Genomic DNA, 22,317 nt, shown 5'->3' with positions numbered 1-22,317 from the left:
TTGATTAATAAACTTATTCTGAGTTTTACTGAAAACTATCTCAGTGCTGTTGTATTGAAATGAAGAGTGAGTCCTCAGCTAACCTAACTGTACTGTCACTTTGGGGGCAGAGAAGTTATTTTCTGTGAGTGTCCAGTGAGAGGGACTGGATGCTTCAGAGACACATCTCTGGGGAACTCGTGTTCACTGATTGGTACCTGCAAAGCAAGGTTACACTGGCAGAGTCTTGAGGAGTTTGCTGGTGGGGCAGGTGGACCAGTGTGGCAGGGAGCTGACATACAGTTTAAGCTCCAGCAGAGCAGTAACACAATGGCTATGATGCTGGGCTCCCTGAAGAGAGTGTCAAACCCATATAAAGGATTGATTAATTTTGTTTTCTTGGGGAAAGATTAAGATTTATAAATATTGGGTGCAAATAGGACTTTCTAGATTGGGGCAGTTTTTTCCCTCCTCCCAACTATGACTAGCTGTTTGGGCACATAGTTTGTGGAAAGAATTGTTAAAAATGTAACCAAACAGCTTTCTATAGAACAACTTCAATGAAGACTATATTTTGTCTCTTACAAAGTTCAATTGATGTATTAATCCACTTTTCCCAGAGGTCGGACAGCTCATTGTTCTAACAGCAAATTAGAAAAGAATTAGTAAAAATGTATGGCTTGTCTATTATTTGCACACAATTGGATTTCTTTTAAGCTAATGTGTGTCCATGATATTTTCTAAAATGCTGAGAACTTAGAAGAAAATTAATACAAATGAACAGTTTAAGCATCTATTTATGTGCAAAATATGTCAATGTGTGCACGTGTGACCCAAGAACACTTTAATGTTATGGAATGTCCTGCTCCTGGTCTGTGCATTCTGGTTCACCAAAGAATATCATGTGAGGTCTTAAATGAAAGCTGGGGTCACACTAGTCATTAATGTCATTGTGAAATGCATGTGCTGATACTATGTAAGGAGTTATAGATGTATACTGAAAATATGTTCTTAGATACTGTATCAAGGTGAGTCACCAGCAGAAACAGTGTTTCTGTCAGACAAGAGATGTTTATTCACCGCTCTTTCTGTCAGATGTAAATTAAGCATTGCAAGCTAACACAATGGGCAGTCCATTTACATACAAAGTCAACAAAGGCATGGGAAGTCAACAGGGAAGGAGCATGCAGGAAAAACAGGTCGCTATACTGTCTCTGAGTACAGACAATGAACTTTGGGGAGTATAAATAGAAGTCAAAGACGACATCTCCTTATCCTGCACCTAGAAGTAAACAGACAACTTGTTTACAGTCATGAAAACAGGATCTCAGTCAACCTTGGTGGAAACACTGCAGAGAACCATGGGGATGAGATGAACTTCTTTAGACAGGTTAACCTGTTAGTTAAGTTTAGTCTCTAGAAAGCATGTTATGATTTTGTTTTGTATCTAACCATTTGTTTCCAATATTCTTACTCACTATCATTTGAATCTTGAATCTTTGATAATAAACTTATTCTTGTTTTCACTATAGATATATCTCAGTGCTGTGGTATTGTACAAGGAGCTGATTCTGAGTGGAATCATTCAAGCTGGTGTGTACTGTTCCCTTGGGGAAAGCAGACCGGGTATTACTAGGGTTGTTCAGTGGATAAGGGGCTGAACACTACAGGGGAATGCTTCAAAAGGGTTTGGGGACTGGGATGTACCAGTTGTTAACCCACAAGGCAAAGCATGGGCTGGCATAGCCCAGAGAAGATTATTTGGGTGGCTAACAGGCTGGAGAAGTCAGGGAACTGACACCAGTTAAGCACAAGCAGGTCTCCCTCACGCCGAAAGCAGGGTGGGGTAACAAGATGACTCACAGTCTTGGGTACCCAGAGAAGTAAGTGTGTGTGTGTGTGCGCGCGCAGGGCCGGCTCCAGGCACCAGCAAACCAAGCTTGGGGCGGCACATTTTCAGAGGCGGCATTCCAGCCAGCCTCTTTTTTTTTTTGCTTGGGGCGGCAAAAGCCTAGAGCCGGCCCTGGCGACAGCAGCAGTGCATCCTGCACGGGGGGCGCCCTGGGGCCGCTGCAGTTCGCGTTGGGGAGCAGCGCCCACACCTAATGGCACTCGGGCTGGGGGCCGCCCTGCGGGGCGCATGGAGCTGCCTGCAGGTGCCGCAGGGCGGCCGCCCCCCAGCGCCGCAGCCGGGGCTGGGCGAAGCAGCCCGAGCCACCTAGGGACTGCGGCAGGGCGGCCAGGAGCAGCAGCAGGGCCATAGTGGGTACTGATGCCCGGGGCACTGCTGTGCAGGGCCCGCGTCCTGCTCTCCGGGGCTCCGTTCCCTCTGGGGCTGCCCTGCCCCGGCTCCTCAGCCCTCTGCCGGGCGGTCCCCCGGCTCTGCCCTCCCAGGTCCCGGCCGGTCCTGGAGGTGGGAGCCCTACTGCTTACCCTGACCCTGCCAGCGCCAGACCGGCTGGAGGCGAGGGGGGAGTGGGCGGAGTCAGCACTGGTGGGGGGAAGCCCAGGGCTGGGGCAGCAGGGAGTGTGGGTGGGGTGGGAGGGAGAGCCCAGCTCTGGGGCGGCAGGGCGGGCGGGTGCAGGGGGAGCCCAGGCCTGGGGTGGGGGGCAGCCAAAAAATTTTTTGCTTGCGGCGGCAAAAAACCTAGAGCCGGCTGTGTGTGTGTGTGTGTGTGTGTGTGTGTGTGAGAGAGAGAGAGAGAGAGAGAGCGAGCGAGCGAGCGAGCGAGCATGTGAGAGATGTACACAAGGGATGTGGGTATTTTCTAAAATGCTGAGACACTGTGTGTCCTCATTGAAGTCACTGGCAAAACTCCCATTTTCTTCAATGGGGCCAGGATTTCATATATTGTTATACTAATGGCTTGAAAATGATTAAAGCATTTAGGATGTCTGTTTATTTAGGTTAACTTTTCACAAATACTGCCCTGAAATTGTCATCCCCTCACCCTGTCCCTATGATACAATCTTAAGCCCATTGAAGCTAAACTTAAAAGCAGATGGGTCTCCCATGTCTGCACAGTCTGGCTCATATTTCAGAAGTAATCAACACATTTATTTTATGTATGTTATAAACAAAAGCTGAAGTCTTATGCCCAGTGGCCCAGTTGCCTTGAAAGTTCAATCAGAAACCAACTATGTATTTCTCAAAGAACTTTACTTAGGACTTCGGGACACTAAATAATTGATATCAAAAGTTCAACTGTAGCTGGCAGACAACTGAGAACCTCTGTTGGTATTTTCAATCTGTGCTTGTATGGGTGAGTTGTTTTCCATTAAATATTATATCAACTAGTATGAATGCATGTTTAGCTGGTTTAGGGGTTGTTTGCTTATGGATTTAGAAATTAGTTACATTAGACTATTTTCATAAGGGGAAAGAACTCCTGTGCACTTTGTGGCATCACCTTCAGTTAGACAAATGTTGGCTTTTATAGAATTTTGGCCCTGCTCCAACAAAGAACTTAACCACATGCTGAACATTAAGCACATGCTTAAGTCCATCCCTATTTAAACACATATGCAAAGCTTTGTTGAAGTTATAAACATGCTTAAGTGCTCTGCTAAATTGGGGTCTTAACCCTGTTTTTGTAAACCTATCTAAAGATACACTTTTCTTTTAAAGAGTTTCTTCTTTCCTGCTTTTCATTCTTTCTATTTATGGTGGCTATTCCTTTTTAACAAGGCTGTGTGATAATTTGTGGCTGTAAACTTTGATTTTAAATTCTGCCACAGCACAGAGGCCCCAAATCAGGAAAGCATCCCTTTGGAGGACAACATATAAGGATGCACTTAACTGCTTTCCTGAAGCGGGGCCAAACCATGTGCCTCCTTCACTTACACTGTTTAGCCCAGCAAGCCTTAGCAAGGTAAGAGCTAGGCATTATTAGTACATTTCTTCTAGGATAGGTAGGAGACACTATGTCATGATTACGAATTGCATTTATTTTCTAACAAAATATTACCTTGCACATCTTCTCCATTCATTATTATAACAGGGTATAATAAACAATCTGCAAACAACACTCGTATGTTTGTGACATTACATGTGTTTCCTTCCCCCAACACTCACTGTTTACTTTCAAATCAGTTAGAGCAGACAGCGTACCTGCATGCTTTCCCTAACGATCGTTGGCACTGTTAGCATTAGCCTATTTCTGGAGGAGGAAATAAAATGTATAATACAGAGTATAAATTTGCTCTCGAACAATAATTACAATTATTATTACTGCAATAGCACCTAGGGGCCCTATGTGAAATCATGGTCCCATTGTGCTAGGCTCTGCACATACCTATTACACATCATACTTATTTTACTCTCAAATCGCCCATGTGAGGTATTTTAGCTACTCATCAGCCAATCATTCCAGGGTTCCAGGCTATACACTAGTTCCTATTGGCTAACAGCTTAGGCAGGGAGCAACTTCTGGATGTTCATGGGGCAAAAGAAAGAGGTGCCTGAAGGGATAGGGAAAACTACCGGAAGGAGAAAGAGACAGAGAAGACAGCAAAGGTCAGAAAAGGACATTGCAGTGGTAGGGTCCAGAGTTGAAAGGAGTAGGCTTAGGAAAAGGTCAGTGGTCAAAAGGGACAGGACCCAGCTACGAAGGGGGATCATCTGAATTGGAATCACATGCGATGTTACAACCCTTACCTATCAATTAATCTCTTATTTATTCATGCGAATTGATTTGATTGGTACATGCACTCCCATCTACTGTAATGGACTAGCCCATTGTTGCTCCAAATCAGTGGCAGATTCTTTAGCTGCCCTACAGATGCTAGATGGCCACTGGTGGAACCCAGAATAGATCCATGAAAATCTGCTGCCGCCGCTCGGAAAGTGAAAGGGCTACACACTAAATTGTACCAGGAATAAGTTATTCAGGGTGAGACAGCCAAAGGCACAAAGGTCAATAAAGTACCCAACGCCCACTGAAAATCAGTCGGAGTTGAGAGCCTAACCACCCTTCATGCCTTTTAAAATCTCGCCCTTATCAGTTGATCTTACGAAGGCTTGCCTGCTATATGATGATAACTTGTGATCCCAGCCTGTAAAGTCAGCCCCTTTAGAACTAGCCTGGCTATTATTCACAGTTGACCATAGACACTCCCAACTACTGGCGTTCGGTATATTTTTTGCTGAAAAAGGTATTTATTAATGAATATTTTTGTAACTTTTCTCTATTTTCTGACCAGATCTACCTCTAACCAACCCAAGAGAACACAGCAAAAGCAGCCCCAAAAATAATATGCATCACCCTAGTATCATGGGTATATGGCCCCCACTCCCCAGACTGGTGGAGTCCTCTGAATGCCTGTCAGAGCTAGAAGATCCCTGTCATGTTTGCACCACTTCACACTCAAAAGCTTTCAAGGCCTTACATTCACTGAGGCTGCTGTCCTTCTGGCCACAACAGAATGGAGGGAGGCTTCCCTTTGAGAAGCCATAAACTCTAGTCCTTAATTAATCAGAGGGCTTTGGGCTTAGTCATTAAGCTAGGGAATGAGAGCTCAGGACCGGAAATCAGTTCAAACACCCCCAGGTGACAGCGCATTTTAACTGAGCCACCAGACTAGCCCATCTTTCTGATATGTTAAGTGATCTATACTCCACTACATTTGCGCACTCCCCCGGCTCCAGATTTAAAGAAACAGTACACGTATTCTCACACGGTACAAACAAAGGAGTCCGGGGAGAGGATGTTACCCCACACCAGTCTCATTCTTTCCTATGTTCCTTCCTTATTTATTGTAACCCTTGTCTATCCGTGCTCCCTTATATTATTATTATGAAGCGAAAGGCTGCAATGATAAAGTATAAACCCTACAGTGCAATAAGCAGCATGCTTTTCCTCTAGGAACAAAAGGGCACTAAAATGTGGTGCCTAAATCACTTGAACAGTGTCCTTTGAACGTTCCCTTTCATCACTGCTCAATTTACTGGCCAGTCTGCACTTTTTTCGCTGTTGCTCAGCTCCACTCCCGACCTTGCTAACACAAGTCACTTTATCTCCGTTCTCCTTCACACACACACAGTCATCGAAAGCCATTAGGTGAACGCTGGAGCCAAATCATTCCTGCAGCGGTGGTGCATGGGAAGGCAAGACAGATGCCACAAGCCTGTTTTCATCCAGCACAGTGGGTTCCCTGCTGCACACTGCTAGAAACATGCCAGCAGCCGTATCAGCTTCTACATCAAACACGAGGGGTTGGAGGAACAGAGTCGGGGCCTAGAACTTGGCTGGTTCTAGGCATGGGATGAAGCTGAAAGCACACAGGGCCTTATGCTTTTGGGAGCCCTCTCTTTGTTAGTGCCCCTCCCAGCCTGTGCCCACAGCCACCCCTACCATGTTCCCACCCCCACTCTGAAAGGTAAAGCTACCTGTCTCCGAAGCAAGAAAAGTCCCAGGGCTAAATTCAACATTGATGTAAGTGAGAGCAGCTCTATGGACTTCAATGACAATCCTCCTATTTACACTAGGGCTGAATTTGGTCCCCTCATCCTCTCCAGCAGCCAAACCCTTCCCCCCCCCAGGCACACTATGTAGGTCACAGAGCTCTGCCTCAGGCCTGGCGTATCTTGCACCTCGTCCTGCCAAACCCGGCTCATCTCTGGTCAGTACATACAGGGATCAAACCCCTTGCCTACACTAGCACTCCTGTTAAAGTCTCCCTCCCATTTCCCTGTCCACAGTGCTGCTCTCAAGGGGTATTAACCACTGTGTCATCTACGCCTGAGCTGAGTGGTATTAGAAAACAAGGAGATAAAAACCCCAGTGGCCAATCGACACTAGCAACCCAGCTGTGGCTAGCACAAGGGGAGCTGCACTGGGGACAGGGCTGGGTGTGGACTGTGGAACAGAAATGATGGTGGAGAGTAGAAAAGCCAAAGAGAAACATACAAATTGGCCTCCCTTCTCGTCTTGTGCGTGAGATCTCATGGATGGTGGGCAGGACTGAGCTCAGAATGGGGTGCCAGGCTAGATCTGAGTTGGGCACATACTCCGTGCAGCCCTGGGCGGGGTGCTTTGTAGTGTGGTCACCACTAATAAAAAGTGAGCCTTTATAGCGTTTTTCAGTTGACTGTGATATCCCCCCCACACACACTTTCCTCTTCACAGAAATGAGCATTCCCCATCTGCACATGCTCATACCCAAGGATAAACTCATTTGAAGGAGAAGCCTTTTTCTAGTGGGGCTCAAAGGAATAAGTCCCGTGTAATCGCTCCCTGAAGAAAAGCTGCAAAGCACTCTTTCCTCTAAGCAACTTAGCTGATTACCAGGCTCCAGAGGTTCTGAAAGTTCCCATGTGCTTTGGGAGAGTCCCCGTCACTCAGCTCCCTTCCTAGCCCCTGCCTTTTGGTATTGCTGCTAAGACCTAAGAGGAGCATGTTGGTGTTAGAGCCAGCTGCTTACTTCCTCTGCAGGCACTTAGCAGTGAGAACATGCTAGGACTAGTGCTCGCCGAACCTTAAATCTTTCAAAGGTTCCAGCCAGATAAGCAACCAAACGTCCAGATGCTTACAGCATCAGAACGCTGTAGAAGTGGGCTGGAAATCCCACGATAACAGACTCTCTCAGGGGATTTACTTTACTTCCTTATTTTCAGAGCTAAATACACCTCCCTCTGCACAGCCTGAGCCTACTGGGATCTGGGCAAAAGGATCCCAAGGTCACAGATCCATTCTACAGCTGCAATTGAAGCCTCAGGGTTGAAGTAGCCCTTGTGACATCTGTGCTCCATCTCCATGGGGTAGTTTGACTGGTACATCTACAGAGTCATGATTTCACCCCTAGCTCTCCTTCATCCTGCTCCCATCTCACCCAAAAGTCCTTCTCCCTGAGGCACAGGGAGCTTCTGTGAAACATAACCCCAGAGCAGGATCTTGCTCCCCACACAGAGCAGAATTGCACTGTTTCCACGAAGTCCAAGGACTGAGGAGAAGGAGCAGGACAGCAGAGGCCATGTGGCATTTTATCACTCCCAGTCCTGACCACAGCCAGGGGTGTATTAGCAACACAGTGAAACATTAGTAGGATGGAGGATGCTTCGTTTGAACTTTGAAACGTTTTGGTGTCTGTTGGGAGCAGAAAGCGAGGAGGTAAAAAGGATTTGACTAGCCATGGAGGAGCGTCTCAGCTCTTCCACACTGTCACTCTTGTTGGGCCTTGTTCTCCTCAAATCCCCAGCACCTCCCATGATACTTCAAAGAGAAGAAAATAATGGAAATATATCCCCGGTGCTTACACTTTTCCAGACTCCTGCAACATCTCCAGCCACTGAGCCTGCTCAAATTCTGACTCTGCTGCCAGCACAATGTTACCCTGGAAAAGAAGAATCAAATGAGAGATGCTGATGTGAGCCATGCAGATGTGCCCACCATCATGCACAAACAACTCCCATCCCTATTCTGGTTCATAGAATATCAGGGTTGGAAGGGACCTCAGAAGGTCATCTAGTCCAACCCCCTGCTCAAAGCAGGACCAATCTCCAGACAGATTTTTGCCCCAGATCCCTAAATGGCCCCCCTCAAGGATTGAACTCACAACCCTGGATTTAGGAGGCCACTCAAACCACTGAGCTATCCTTCCCCCCAGTGAATTCAGGTATCTGTAATACAGGAACTGCTACCACTGCAACTGGCACTAACTAGTTTCCTCCTGTTAGCCCATTCTGATGCTTTGGTGCCATGGAGACTGTCTGGGGGGTGTTGAGGCACACTGGGAGGGCAGTGGGCCATGGCGGGGAGGGTTGCAAAACAAAGGACAGTAATATCCAAGGCTGTCAGTCCAGCACCTTTCCCCAGCACCATGTTCATTGGCTTGAAAAGAGAAAAGTTCACGCACGTGGAAGTCCTCATGGGAGATCTTCATGGCAAAAGGCATGTTGGGCTCTTCTTTGGCTTCCACGATGCAGCCCGCCAGAGGTATGACGCCCTAGCGATGAACCAGAGAATTTAAATCGATCAGTAAAACTTCACTGAGCAGCTACAAGGCAATTCACATCAGGAACTGGACACTGATACCTAGCCCCAGTTTTTGCTGCTGGCTCTTCCCCTGTGCTGGAAGCATCACAAAGGCAGTATGCTGAGGTCCTGAGAAGCAGAAGTGCCTCATCACCCAGGGTAACTCCCTGAAGCAGACTAAAGAGAGGTGTTAACTGACATCAAGAAGAGTCTCATCCTGTCCACTTGAACTGGGAGATTGGTGGCTGGGATACATAGGCAATGGGGAACAGGAGCTGTTTTATCAGGGATGTGCAGATTTTCCCAATAGTCTAAAAGTTCTACTGGAGTGCATAACGACAAGAGCTAAAGTGAAAAGGGAGTGTCCTCATGTGTAGCCCTCCCCCCATTTCCCTACATGGTTCTGTTTCCCACGTACATAATGTGCCCACAGCTAGTGTGTCACTGCTACCCAGTGCCGGATGGAATCAGATCTGATCAAGAGCATGTGATGTTGTCCTGAAGAGGCTGGAGATCCACAGAGAATAAGAGACTGACTAATACCACTAACAGAAATACACATTCTGCTTCAGCTTGGGTGATAAAGCCCAGGAAGCTGAAAGATCCTGAGTCCTCTTCCCTATGCTGCAGGTGTGTGGTTTAGTGGGCTTCTAATGGTATCCACGTATGTGACTATGGATTAATTACAAATAGTGATGACGAGTAAAGCAATAAACTCCCTGATTAGCAGGCTAGCCTCGCAGTGGTTATTCAAGTTGCTGCAGGATCGATGGTATGATTAGGAAATCACTAAAACAAGGCAGGGTATAAATCCAGTATCATGATGTTAGATTTATACCCTGCCAAGCAGCTGGTGTGGTAGTGGGGAACCTGAATTAATTTCAGTTTTCAGAAGATGTTAATCCATGTCTCCACGCTTCTTGGAGGTTCCTCTGGATCTAATTACAAGGCTGGAGTCAGAGAACCTGCAAGAGGCCAGGTGGAGTCAGAGAGGGAATAGCTGGGGGATGCTCACCTTGGGATGGATATTGAAGTACTTATTGCTTTCAAAGCTCTTCTTTTCACTCTCAGAATAGTAAAGCAGAAAACTCTCCTTGATGATGAAGAACCTGAAAGGGGGAAGAGAAGGAAAGCAATAAACTCCTACTAATATTTATCCTTTAAAAAGCACTTACTTCATCAGAGCACTGAATGAACATTTACCTAATAACTGAACCTAATTTACCCTACAACAGCTCTCTGAGCTGGGAGGTTTTATTATTCCCATTCTGTACATGGAAAAACCTAGGCAAAGAGAGGTTAAGTGACTTGCTCCAGGTCACTAGGCGACTCAAACTTATGCTTGGCATAAGTGGGTGGACCACTGTCACAGACAATAGAGTTGTAGTAGCATATGCCAGTGGTGAAGTTGGCCCAGTGAATCCGCGTCAGAGGTGGGATTAGAACTTCAAAGTTCCTTGTGCCCTGTCCTGTGCTCACTCCACTAAAGAATGGAAGACAGTTTCCAGGAATTACTAAACAAAGATCCCGGCAAAGTTGTCATTCTTTGTCATCTGGAAATACAAAGGAAATAAAATTCTCTGAAATATGTATCACATTAACTCTTTCTTGCCCTGTTTGGTTAGATTTAGCTATACCCAGATGAACATGGTATGATAGGTGCAAAACATCATAGCTTCTGTAAAGGAAAAATCAGGCCTCCCTGATCTATTAGAATTCTTTGAGCATTGCCTCAAAATTGTGAATGAAGGTGCACCAGTTGTAATTTTTTTAGACTTTCAAAATGCTGTTGACAAAAGCCTCCCTCTATTTAGGAATCCATGAGTTAAGAGATAAGGTACTGGCTAAGAAACAAAAACACAAAGAGCAGGGTTAAATGGTCAATTTTCAGCATGGTAAAACATGGGCCCAACATTTCATACCGGGGGAGAAATTATGATGATTTATACCAGCTGAGGATCTGGTCTTAGGACTGGTGTTCTGCAGTACATTTATCAATAAGCTACAAAAAAGGGGTGAACAGTGAAGTGGCAAAAATTGCAACACAACATTATGTAGATTAGTCAAATATAGAGAAAACTGTGAGGAATTTCCAAGGGACCCGCCAAAGTTAAGTGAAAAGACAACATGATAGCAGATGGAATCCAGTGTTGAAAAACATGGTAAGCAATACTCATTGTAAGGAATAATTAATTTCCATATGAGCAGTTCAAATTTAAATGTAACTACTTAGGAAAGAGACTGGTAGAGGTGGTTGGGAGGGGAAGGGAGGGGAGGGGGGAAGTGTCACTGTGGATGGCTCAATAAAACCCTCTGATCAATGTGACGCAACAGTCAGAACACAGCAATAGCAAAATCCCTAGTGGACTTGATGGCAGTGCTAGCATTTTTCCTTTTGTGTGTGTGGGGAAATCCCCTCTGACTGGGTATTTTTTGTTTGTTTTATTTGGTGGGTTAGTTGATTTGTTTGTTACAGGGCTTTATTTATGTTTAAATGTATTTTATTTCCTTTTAGCATTTTTGTTAACATACATAAAGAATGAGATAGAAAATAATGCTGAAAGTATCAGAAGGCCCTTTTATAAAGCAATGGTACTCTCTCTGGTACACTGAGTTCTCTTCTAGCTCGCATAGGACATAGCAGAAATAGAAGGGGTCCAGTGATGAAAGACATGGAAAGATTGCCATACAAAGAGCAGATTTAGTGGGGACATGACAGAGGTTTAAAAAATAATTAGTGGCACAAAGAAGGTAAGCCTTTCCTTATACAAGAACCAGAGGATCCTTGATGAAAATGAAAGGCAACAAATTTAAAAATGAGAAGAGGAAGTACATTTTTACACAACACAAAACACACCTATGGAAGTCACTATCCCAAGGTCTGGAGGCCAAGAGCTTAGTAAAATTCAAAAAAGAATTAGGATAAAAAGAATGAGAAGCACTATAACCTCTCATGTGTCAGGGCATAAACCACCCACTAACCGAGCGGGGTCAGGAAGAAACTTCTCCCTGTGGGCAGGCTAATCCCATAATTATTTTTATAAATAATAATGTTTATTATAGTAGTGCCTAAGAGCCATCGGGCCCCATTGTGGTAGGCGCTGTACAGACAGAGAGCAACAGACAGTCTCTGCCCTGAAGAGCTTACAATCTAAATAGTCAAGACAGACACAGGATGGAGGAAGGGGCAGGACACAAACAGAGTGAATAATGTGATGGCAGCAAATGGCACGTTAGTGCCAGGACTGATTTTATTGGGAGGGGTGCATTAGAAAGGGATCAGCTAAATGGAAAAAAAGAGAAGGGAAGGGTAGGGGTGAGAGGAATGAGACAGGGAAGGAGAAGGTGAGAGGGGCAGGTGTGGAGTGAAGCTGAGGGTGAAGAGACTGAGGGGTGGGGGGAGGGTTGGAGCAAACAGCCAATCAGCACAGGGACAGAGAAAGCCCCGTCAACACCATAGAAAGTTCTCTGAATGTCCGGAGGTCCCTGCTTTGGCCTCTTCTGCCCCTGCCGGCTGGAGTCAGGCTGGATTCTCTCTGCGGTTTTTCCCAAAAGACACATGGGGGAGGCATGCCCTGGCCACTACAGCCCTCACACTGTGTGTGTGGGTCTCCCCTACACGGTTCTGTGCTAGGGGAAGGCGTGGACCCTGCTGGGCCCCATTTTACCCCCTCCCTCTAGTGTACAGAGGAGAGGAGCCCTAGCGTCATAGGCCTCTTAAATAAATAATTAATAACTGCATTCTTTGCACAATTCTTGCACCTTCCTCTGAAGCATCGGATGCTGGACACTGTCTGAGACCAGATACTAGGCTAGATGGACAATGACTCTGATCCAGAATGGCAGCTCCTATTTAACACACTGTGCCCACCACTGCAATGCGGACGTCTATCAGGTGGAACTAAGCAGCCGTGTCCTAGTACAGGAGAGCCCAGCAACACAATGCAGCAGTTTAAGACACCAAGTGAACAATAATCTCCTGCCCCACTGAAATTGCCGCGAGAATTTTGAATTATCTAGCTTGGAATTTGGTCAGCGCGTCATCTTCTGAAAAGTGCCATGAGAGCTTTAACAATGGCCAGTGGGTCAGTGCCCTGGCTTTACACCCAAAAGTTCTGTGAACATAACAAACAGTTTGAGAGGCTTGCAAAACCTCAGACTCCAGCCCCCCCCCCACCCAGGAGTATATTTTGGACTGTCTGCATGTCCAGAGTCAGGCAAGGTGAAGGCAGTTTGCTGCATCAGCAGAGCAGAGCTCTTTTGATTCACATCCCCAGAGCCTCAGGCCTGGCTGGCTGCTCTGCTTTCTGTTCCCCACACAAGCACCGGCTCCTGCACTCAGTCCAACAGTGTCTCTCTAGATCTAAGAGCACCACTCAGGGTAAACTCACGGCTTATTGATCATAGGGTCAAAGAAGGGTCATAGGTCATGGTAGCTCGCTCTACAACAAATCATTTGAACAGAAACTGTTGACCACTGCTTCATTGTCATGCACCTGTTCCCCTCCCAGCAGTTACTAATTTCTCAATTTACTTCTCAGAGGAGCCTTAGCAACACCTTTCCTCCAGCTGGTAAAGCGATGGCTGGCCTCATCTGTAGCCACTCTCAATGCCTTGTTGTACACTAGCTAACAGATGGTGATGTATGAGCAGAGCAGTTAGCACACAGCACCTCGGTGCTGACCTCTGAACTGTTTTCTAAAGTTGCTCATTTAATATCTTTGCTGCTCTTCTTACTGAAACTCAGGTTCTTCTCTCTCGTGCTTGGAGCGCAAGCATTTAATAGGCTACATGCAAATTAGAATTAGAAAAAACAAGGGCCTTCATTGATTGAGATTAAATTAAACTGCACAAGAAGTGGAGCGAGTAAAAAACATCTTGAAACTGGAAAATCTCAGTCCTGAGGCCAGTGAGAAATGACAAGGGGCTAAATATTTTCTCTTCCCTCGGTGTTTCTAAAGATCTCAGGCTTATCCTGGTAATGATTATTATTGTGTTATAGTTGTGCCCAAGATGTGCTAAGTGCTGGACTGCCCAGCTGACTCACCGCACTTTCGGTGGATCTTGACAACACCCTCGCAGGTGTCTCTAGAAACCTCAGGTGTATCCCATGAGTTACCTGCTGACCCATGTCAGGGACCAGGGTTTACACTAATGCCTAGGGACAGCATGGAGACCCAGAGAAGGGAGGGGCTGAGACATCCCCATGCCTCTAGCACTTTGCCATTACTGTTTCAAAAAGATCAAAGCCCATTTATCAAAGCTGAACATGGCTCTGTGTGACCCCTCCTGACGCAGTGGTTCCATTTAGGTTTCACCTCTGGGTGACGGGATTTTCCAATACATTTACACTAATGGAAAATGCATCAGCATTTACTGCTGCAGCAGCTCCAGACCTGCTGGCACCCAGGGATTCATTCTACCTCGCTAACTCTAAAGTGCCCTGTCGTGGTGCCCAGGCAAGACATCAGAAACATCCATACCGGCTGACTAGCTAGTTTTGATCCCGAAGCTCTTTGCCCCAGTCCTTTGTTCCCCTCCACTGCATGCCAGCATCCTGGCTATTTGTTTGTTTCATCCACCTGTTACCCTTGATCATTAACCCAGACTGTAAGCTCTTTAGGTCAGGGGCTGCTGTCTTTTTATTACACATTTCTACAGTGTCTATCACTGAGGACTCGATGCCTGATTTGGATCTTGCACCACTTCTGCAACAAATTAAAAAATATATATTTTTAAACAGAGCTTCTCCGGCAGGGCTTGCAACTCAAACATTGCAGCACTCTGCTAGCACATGGAAATCAGAACGTGAAACTGACTAGCCACAAATACAAAATGGAGTGGTCTATTGCGCTGAGAAACATGCAAGCAGCAAACAGTGTAAATGGTGAAAAGTACATTAATTTTTTTTAAATTATTTCAGTTTCAACATCAGGTGTTATTTGCCACACAAGTAAGGACATTTTATTGTTAAGTATGTGCAATTCATAAGTCAGCAGAGCCCCCCCCCCCTTTAAATCCAAGCTGTATAGTGCAGTATTCTGTTTTTGGCTGCTTAGTGCTCCCAATAATCCCTATGATTTAGATTTTGCTCTGAGAAAACAGAGTTGAGTTCTGATCAGTGCTGTGCTTCTGGGGGATTAAAGTCCTGACCTCCGAGAGGTTGGCAGAATCCTGGGGGATTTGGAATTATAAATAAATGAAATAGAATTCAATGACAAATAATACAACAATGCATGTGAATAATAATAAAGGAAAAGAAAACCATTTCAAACCTGGGTTATTGATGGGCACCTCTTGACATGTTACACGCATATCTCATGGTCTCTCCCTACAAGGGAGGCTATCATCAGTAAGATTGCCACTTTATAATCATTGGCCTCTAGGACAAAGTCATGATATCACTATGTAAGGACCCTGAGAGACCCTGAAGGGGGGATGACTAAGGCAGTGTGAAGAGGGGAGCGAAAGACCCAGAGAAGCATGGGGGCTGTGAGACACAGACACAGCAGAGAGCTGAGAGACACAGAATGAGCGTAGGAAGTAGGTAGGGGCATCTTGGGGAATGGGGGGAAGCGGGGGTGGTGGGGAGACAGGACAAGATTGTGGGAGGAGCAGGAAGGGAGACAAACAGACTGGCAGGAGAATGAAAGTGAAGGTAAGGGACAGGAGAGAAGAGCATGGAACTTCCCATCCCCCAAATGTGACACTGCCATTGGGCCCCTCCAGCCATTTGCCTGCAGAACCTCTCTTTTAAATCCACCCCTGTAGGTTATGGCTGATGGGTCCCTAAAATCATGTCTCCAGCATTAGGCCCATATCACGAATGTCAGAAACAATTGGCTAGATTTCTCCCTAGTGTGACTTTGCTGAATTCACTTGCGTTACACCAGGGTTGAATTAGGCTCAGCGAGCCAGATTCCCTTTGCACATCATTGAAAGAATTTGACCCAGTTGTTTTATGTCACTTGGAAGCCGCATGCCCAGCTCTCAGATTGGTTCCAGCTGCCATATTTGTTTCTAGCTCCAGCCAATCTCAAGGTAACGGCCGCTGAAATCATGTTGCAATTAAAGTAGGGATGGAGAAGAAATGATAGTAACTAGAGTTATGGGACTCGGGTGAAGGTCAGAGGCATTGTGCTCTTCTAGGGCAAAGCTACATCCCATTGGGAAGCTGAAATCCCTGATCTCCGGTGACAAAGTGTCTTTTTTCTAGCACTGATGGCTAATGAGGTTGGTTAGTTAATGTCTGCAAAGTGTTTGAGGAGATAACGGGCCACACACTAAGTATCAGGAGCATCAGACTTTAAAACAGTCACTGGGGCTTTAGTTTAGCAGTGCTTTTTTGGCACTGGTCCAGGATTAAATATAGCAAGTCCCGGATGCTGGACCAGTATAATTTGCATTTCCTGAGGATATCCCAGGAACACTTGGACAGTGGCGGCCTGAAAAACAAGTTAACTCGGAGGCGGCAGCACCTGTCATTTCTTCTGCCCCTCGGGATAGTTAGGCTTTGCTTGTCTGTCTTATATTCTAGTGAGTTCCGGCTGGAAAAGGGTACCTCAGTGAAGGCCATGTGATGGGGAACAGGTGTACAGATCACTTAAATACACACTGGGAGGTGGGGGCTTTTGCCTAACATTTTTTTCTCTCCCTCCAGGGCGGGGAGCCAGCTGTAGCAGCCAGCTGTAGCAGTCTGAAGACTGATGGCTTCTGTTTATTCACAGAGCAGCTACAGGAACAGCAGCAACTTCTCAACCCCGCTTCAGCTCAAACCTGACTCCTGAGCTGGAGGGACCACGTCCAATGAGGAGAGGGGAGTTCACTCTCCAAGGCCCATTAACAACCTTGACCTCTGCTGAAATGGCCAACACGGTGCCAGTCAGTGGTGGTGGGTTTTGGATGGGGAGCTCACATTTGTCCACTGGGAGTTGGATTGAGACCCTCCCGCTCTCAATTTTGTTCCTGGTAGGTCACCAAACAGCTGTGAGAGGGTAACAGCTTGCAGGCCCTGCCAGCTTAGGCCTCGATCCTGCAATAGTTAGAGCACAGTGGGCTGCTGCCCCTACACAGAGCCCCATCTCTTGCAATGGGCTCCAGATGGACACAGCAGGCTGCCCACGTGCTACCACCTGCAGGATCAGAGCCCTAGGCAGGAGTCAGACAGGCAACTTAAGGTGGGAACGCCTCTGTATCACTTCTAATCCCTTCAGTCCCCTGTGAATAAATATTCACAAACTGCCACTGTTTTTTCTGAGCTGCCAGTACGTGTAGTGGCCATCCTGCTGGAAAGCCAGGTCATGTGCAACCTCAGCAGTATTAGCTCCCTAGGGCAATCAAGACTTGGTACTCCCTCCTAATTGCTCTGTGTGCGTTAGCCTGGGACCCTGCCTGCCTCTTTCCTGGGTCTGCTCAGCCACCTTCAGCAGGCAGCAGAGGATCGATTTACTTGTTGGAGGTATTGGAGGCCTGGCGTCCTGGGAGGGGTCTGGTTGCTCAGCAGGTGGTAGCAGATGATCAGGTTGCTGGGAGCATACAGGTAACGCTGGAGATGGGGATGAAAAGGACATGCTCCTGCCCTGCTCTCCTATTGATGGGCCCCTCAATGCAGTGATAGGTCTTGTGCATTTCACTCTGGCTCCACTCCCACCATCGGCATTAGTGTTGTAGTGTCCGTGGCAGGGAAAAGGGTTGAGCTGCTAGTTGGGGATCATGGGAGGAATAAGCAGCTGCAGGGAGAAGAGGGGGAATCACAAGTCAGGCAGCAGAAATTTCTTTCCAAAGTTGCTCCGTACCACAGCAGTCACCCAATTTGGACTTGACCGGTCAAAAGCACCAGCAGTGTCCAGTCAGGAAACCAAGACTCTGCTTCTCCCTTGGGGGGCTGCTGGCAAGGGAGCTCTTTTCCACTGAAAGACGTTGCATTGCCTGGGGCATTAATCTCTCCTCCTCCTGGCTGGAGAGGATGCTGCTAATATCACTTCAGATTATTGCTTATACGAAGCACAGCACACAGATGTCACAATAATGACAGATGAACTCAGGCTGTCAGCCTTGTTCCAGTACCAGACCTCCCCCAGCCACTCTGGATCAGTAACAGAGACAAGCAACCAAATGAAATAACTTGGGCTTTGCCACAGTATATGTGGAGAGGTTGGTAGACTGAGACAGCCCTTATCTCTGCTGTTTCTCCCTATAGCCCTCTGATCTCTGCAGGAGTCTTCGCCTGATTCTCCACTGACTTGTACCCTTGGCAGTTATTTACACCTGTGCAAAGTGCTACTGTTCTGATCTTGTGTAAACGACTACATCGGGGCAAAGCAGTGGAGAATCAGGTCCGTTCTCGCTCATCTATACACAAAGGGCCAAATCCAGGAGTCTTTATACAGGCAAAGCTCCCATTGACTTCAACAGGAGTTTAGCCTAAGCCAGCACTGCAGGATTTGGTCCACATGCCCCCAGCTCATTCAGTCACAAGCACTTAGTTTGATGGAGCCGGGTATTGTCAATGAAGATTCTTCGGGGGGTCAGAAGCTGAATTCCTCCTTATACTGGTAGATGGATTAATTACCATTGATCTGCGTTTGCTCCATTCCAACCCCTGACTTTGATAGTCCCAGGGCAGGAAAGAGCATTTCCGCAGTTGATGCGGAGACAGGAGGTGGAGAGGGCAGTGTGGAGTATGTACATATGGAGAGTGACGGGAGGGCTGCATAATAAAATGCTAACTAAGGCGACTCATCTAGGAAAACTGGTTTCTCCAGCTGGCCTGCATCCAACATTTGCTGACACTCTGCTCCAAATGACAGATGCTCTGACCACCAAGGTCTCCCCCTACTTGCTTTTTGACCCTGCTCTCCCCTCCACCCAAATTGGCTCTATGGTATCTAGCTATAACTGCACAGGGTCTAGATGAGGTGGAAGGTGGCTATTATCATCAGCATTCCAACATAAAATGTGTTAATTATTAACCCCAAGTCCTCTTGCATGCTGCAGCCAGTTAGACCTACTTTCTTTGGCAAGGTCCCTGGGCTCTGCAGCTCTCTGGTGCAGCAGGCTGGGAGCTCTGAGGCATCTTCATTTACATTTAAAATTGAAGTTTTTAATTAAATATGAAAAATTAATAATAAAATCAGGTCTCTATCCCTTCAGTTTATTTTAATAGTAAATTCTCCTCCAGGAGAGGGTTGTTTGTGACAGGATAAGGGAAATAGTTAACCATGTAGAAACCGAATCGCCAAGTTTTACAGTTAATAACCCATTGAGATGCCTAGGGGCAGTTCACGCCTCTCCAAACTATTATTTCAGGCAGTCTGCAAACTCAGGAAGAAAACACTGCTACAGTCTACATATCCTGTTCTCAAGATTATTTTCACAACCACGAGGACCAGAATTTTAAAAAAATGAAATCTTGGATGCTTGAACACATTTCTGTGGCAAAAAGGTGAATTGTGTGTCAAATTCCATGTGTGGAATCACCAAATAGGAACCCCATCAGTCCTCACCCATTATAGGATCATAGTAACCAGACATGAGATCCCATTAGACCAGTGATTCTCAAAGTGTGGTCCATAAAAGGCTGGTGAGCTGCAAAATATTTCCACGTGGCCCACACAGCTGATTCTGCAACAAAGATGGAATCTGTGTTGGTCTTCAAGCAGTGACAGTTCCTGCTAGATGCAGCTCTTCTAACAAACCTCCAGAGACTGTTTAGACCAACTAGACGCCAAACAAAATTAATTCTTCTTTGCATCCTGTGCGGCAGCTTCATGGCTCCCTTAATCAACTGTTTCTTTGTTGTAAATTCAACCATGATCCAAAGTGAGAGGTAGCAAACCACTGAGAAGGACAGAGCCAAAAAGCATCTGTTGTCTAGGAAGACTGGGGCATTGAGGACTGCTGGAAAGAGGGTAAACCCCTTTATGTATGGAGAGTAGATAACCATACAGAGGTACAAGGTGGAGATAGGTAACTGTGCCCCTGCACTCATTGCATTGCATTTATCCTAACTCCTTGCCACTGAGGTATTACATTTTCCTGTAGGAAGGTGTGGCATTGGGGTTGGAAAAGGAGATGGTTCATGAGAAGGTCCTTCTGAAGGAGTGGTCCACAACATGAAGGAGTTTATTACCACTGTAATAATGAGGGGCCTGATCCTGTCAGGTGCTGAGTGCCACCAACTCCACCTAAACTTCAAAGGGAAGTCAGGACACTCAGTGTCTTGTGGGACTGGGCTTGATATCATCAAGTCCATCCCCATACATGGATATGACTGACCCTTGATCCTGCACGGAGCTCTGTGCAGGTGGAGCCCTGCAGCCCCACGGAGCCCCACTGAAGTCAACAGGACATGAGGCAGAAGCAGGACTTTAGATAGTCCCCCTCATACATACCAGCTCGGCACCGGATTCACATACACACTCCACTCCAGTGGCAGCAAAGGGGACTCAGGAGATCTGGGCTGTTCCTTACGCTGCAATATAATTTCCTGGTTGACCTTGGGCAAGTCACTTCGCCTTTTGGTTTCTCAGCTCCTGGTCTACAATATAGGCTTGATGAGAATATTCCCCTGCCTCACAGAGGGGGTTGCAAGGATGAATCAAATGTGAGTGAGGCACTCAGCCATCGTGGTGATAAGTGCTGTAAAAATGCTGGCTGCCGCTGTTTAACCCGAGCAGCTAGTCAAAGGTTGGGGCCCGGTGGGTGTTCCAGTTGGAGCAGTTGGTGGCAGTCAGGTATTTCTCTGTACATTCTTTGTAAATCAAATTTCACCAAAGTCCTGTGTCTCTGAACTCCAAAGGAATCAAATAGTGGGAAACAGCTCCTTTTGCTCACAGCACCAAGAACACTGTTTTCAGCCTGCAACCTGACCCAAAAACCTCTCCCCAGGTTTCTTCCAGAGTCAGCCACATGCTTTAAGCTGCTCCTTCAGACTGCCTCTGCATCTATTCTTGTCTAACCTCAGTGTCCGCGAGATCTCTCTTCCCCACCTACCCACAGCCCTACTGAAAATAATATTCAGCCCATAGCTCCGGGGCAGGTGCACACACAGCTATTGTCTAAGGCTATGTCTAGCACTTTTGTCGGTGTAACTTCTGTTGCTCAGGGGTGTAAAACACCACCCCTCTGAGAGATATTCTCCCGCCAACATAGCTACCGCCATTCACTGGGGTGGTTTAATTATGCCGGCAGGAGAGCTCTCTCCCGTCAGCACAGAGCGGCTACACGGGAGACCTTACAGCGGTGCAGCTGCAGCAGTAGAGCTGTGCTGCTGTAAGGTCTCTAGTGTAGACATGGCCTTACGTGGGGCTTATGCTTACAATGGATGCTAAGTGAAGGGTGAGTTCACACCTACCGATCTCAATCGGGTTTTAACTCAGTCCCCGAGAAAGGCTATGGGGATGCTACAAATTACTTCGGCATGACTTATGTTGCTCAGGAGTGTGAATAATCCACACCCCTGTGTGATGTAAATCATACCGACCTAAGCCCGTGTGTAGACTGTGCTATGTCGGTGGGAGAGGTCTCATGGAGGTGGAGTTATATTGAGCCAATGGGAAAGCTCTCTCGTGTCAGCTTAGAGCATCTTCACCAGAAGTGCTACAAAGAGGCAACTGCGCCGCTGTAAGTGGTGTCGTGTAGACATAGCCAAAGTTTCACCCAGCTCATAACAAGCTGATCAGTAAAATGTTGTTGCCCATGTCTGGAGTGACCTGCCTGATCAAGTAGCCTGTAGACATCCCTGAGTCCCTCCTCTAAATACTTTTCTTGCCAGTCTCTCCAGCAATGACCTTAGCACAACCCTATAAGCAGGAACCAACACGTGAAGCATGCCGCTCTAGCAGGTGCACACCTTTAGCTGTGTAAACCTTCTTCCCTCGTCTCCTGATCTGGTTTGTCCCTGCATCACATGATGTCATACTTCACTTAGGTTGTAAGCACCTCAGGGCGGGGAATGGGCCTTCATGTTCTATGCAAGGTGCAATGCACACCAGTGCTGTGTATAAATGCTAACTAGACAAATAATAGTAATAAACAAACAATAATAATAGGATTTCATAACAACAAAGGCTTTGCCATAATCAACAGACCACTAGTGCATCAAGTCACCTGTCTCCAGCATTAGCCAATAATATCCATTCATTTAAATTAAGATGAAAAACACCAGGTCCCCCTACCTTCTGAACTAACATACCTGACCAACCATGTTTTGCTATACTGGGGGTGGGTGAATTATTTCTTGAGCCTCACCATGATCAGTTTACACAAGACTGCGAGAGATCTGATTTCACAGCAAAATCCTTCTGTGCATGAGAAAGTAATGCTAGTTCTACCGAGAACTTCAAGAGCTAGCATCTTCAGGCAG

General features: G+C 46.6%; 1 protein-coding gene across 1 annotated transcript in view; it reads right to left on the bottom strand.

The window, feature by feature from the left end:
- Positions 1-22,317, bottom strand: part of PLEKHD1 (pleckstrin homology and coiled-coil domain containing D1) — a 49,126-nt gene that overhangs the window by 18,454 nt on the left and 8,355 nt on the right. The window contains exons 2-4 of the mRNA XM_024218837.2: positions 9,967-10,060; positions 8,833-8,922; positions 8,234-8,310 (exon numbers count right to left, since the gene is read on the bottom strand). Coding sequence (XP_024074605.2) covers positions 8,234-8,310; positions 8,833-8,922; positions 9,967-10,060 — 261 coding nt within the window. The remainder of the gene's footprint in view (positions 1-8,233; positions 8,311-8,832; positions 8,923-9,966; positions 10,061-22,317) is intronic.

The sequence above is a fragment of the Terrapene carolina genome, unplaced genomic scaffold (genome assembly GCF_002925995.2).
Source record: "Terrapene carolina triunguis isolate 2854851 unplaced genomic scaffold, T_m_triunguis-2.0 Scaffold96, whole genome shotgun sequence".
Taxonomy (NCBI): domain Eukaryota; kingdom Metazoa; phylum Chordata; order Testudines; family Emydidae; genus Terrapene; species Terrapene triunguis.
This window is presented reverse-complemented; position numbering and strand designations above follow the sequence as displayed.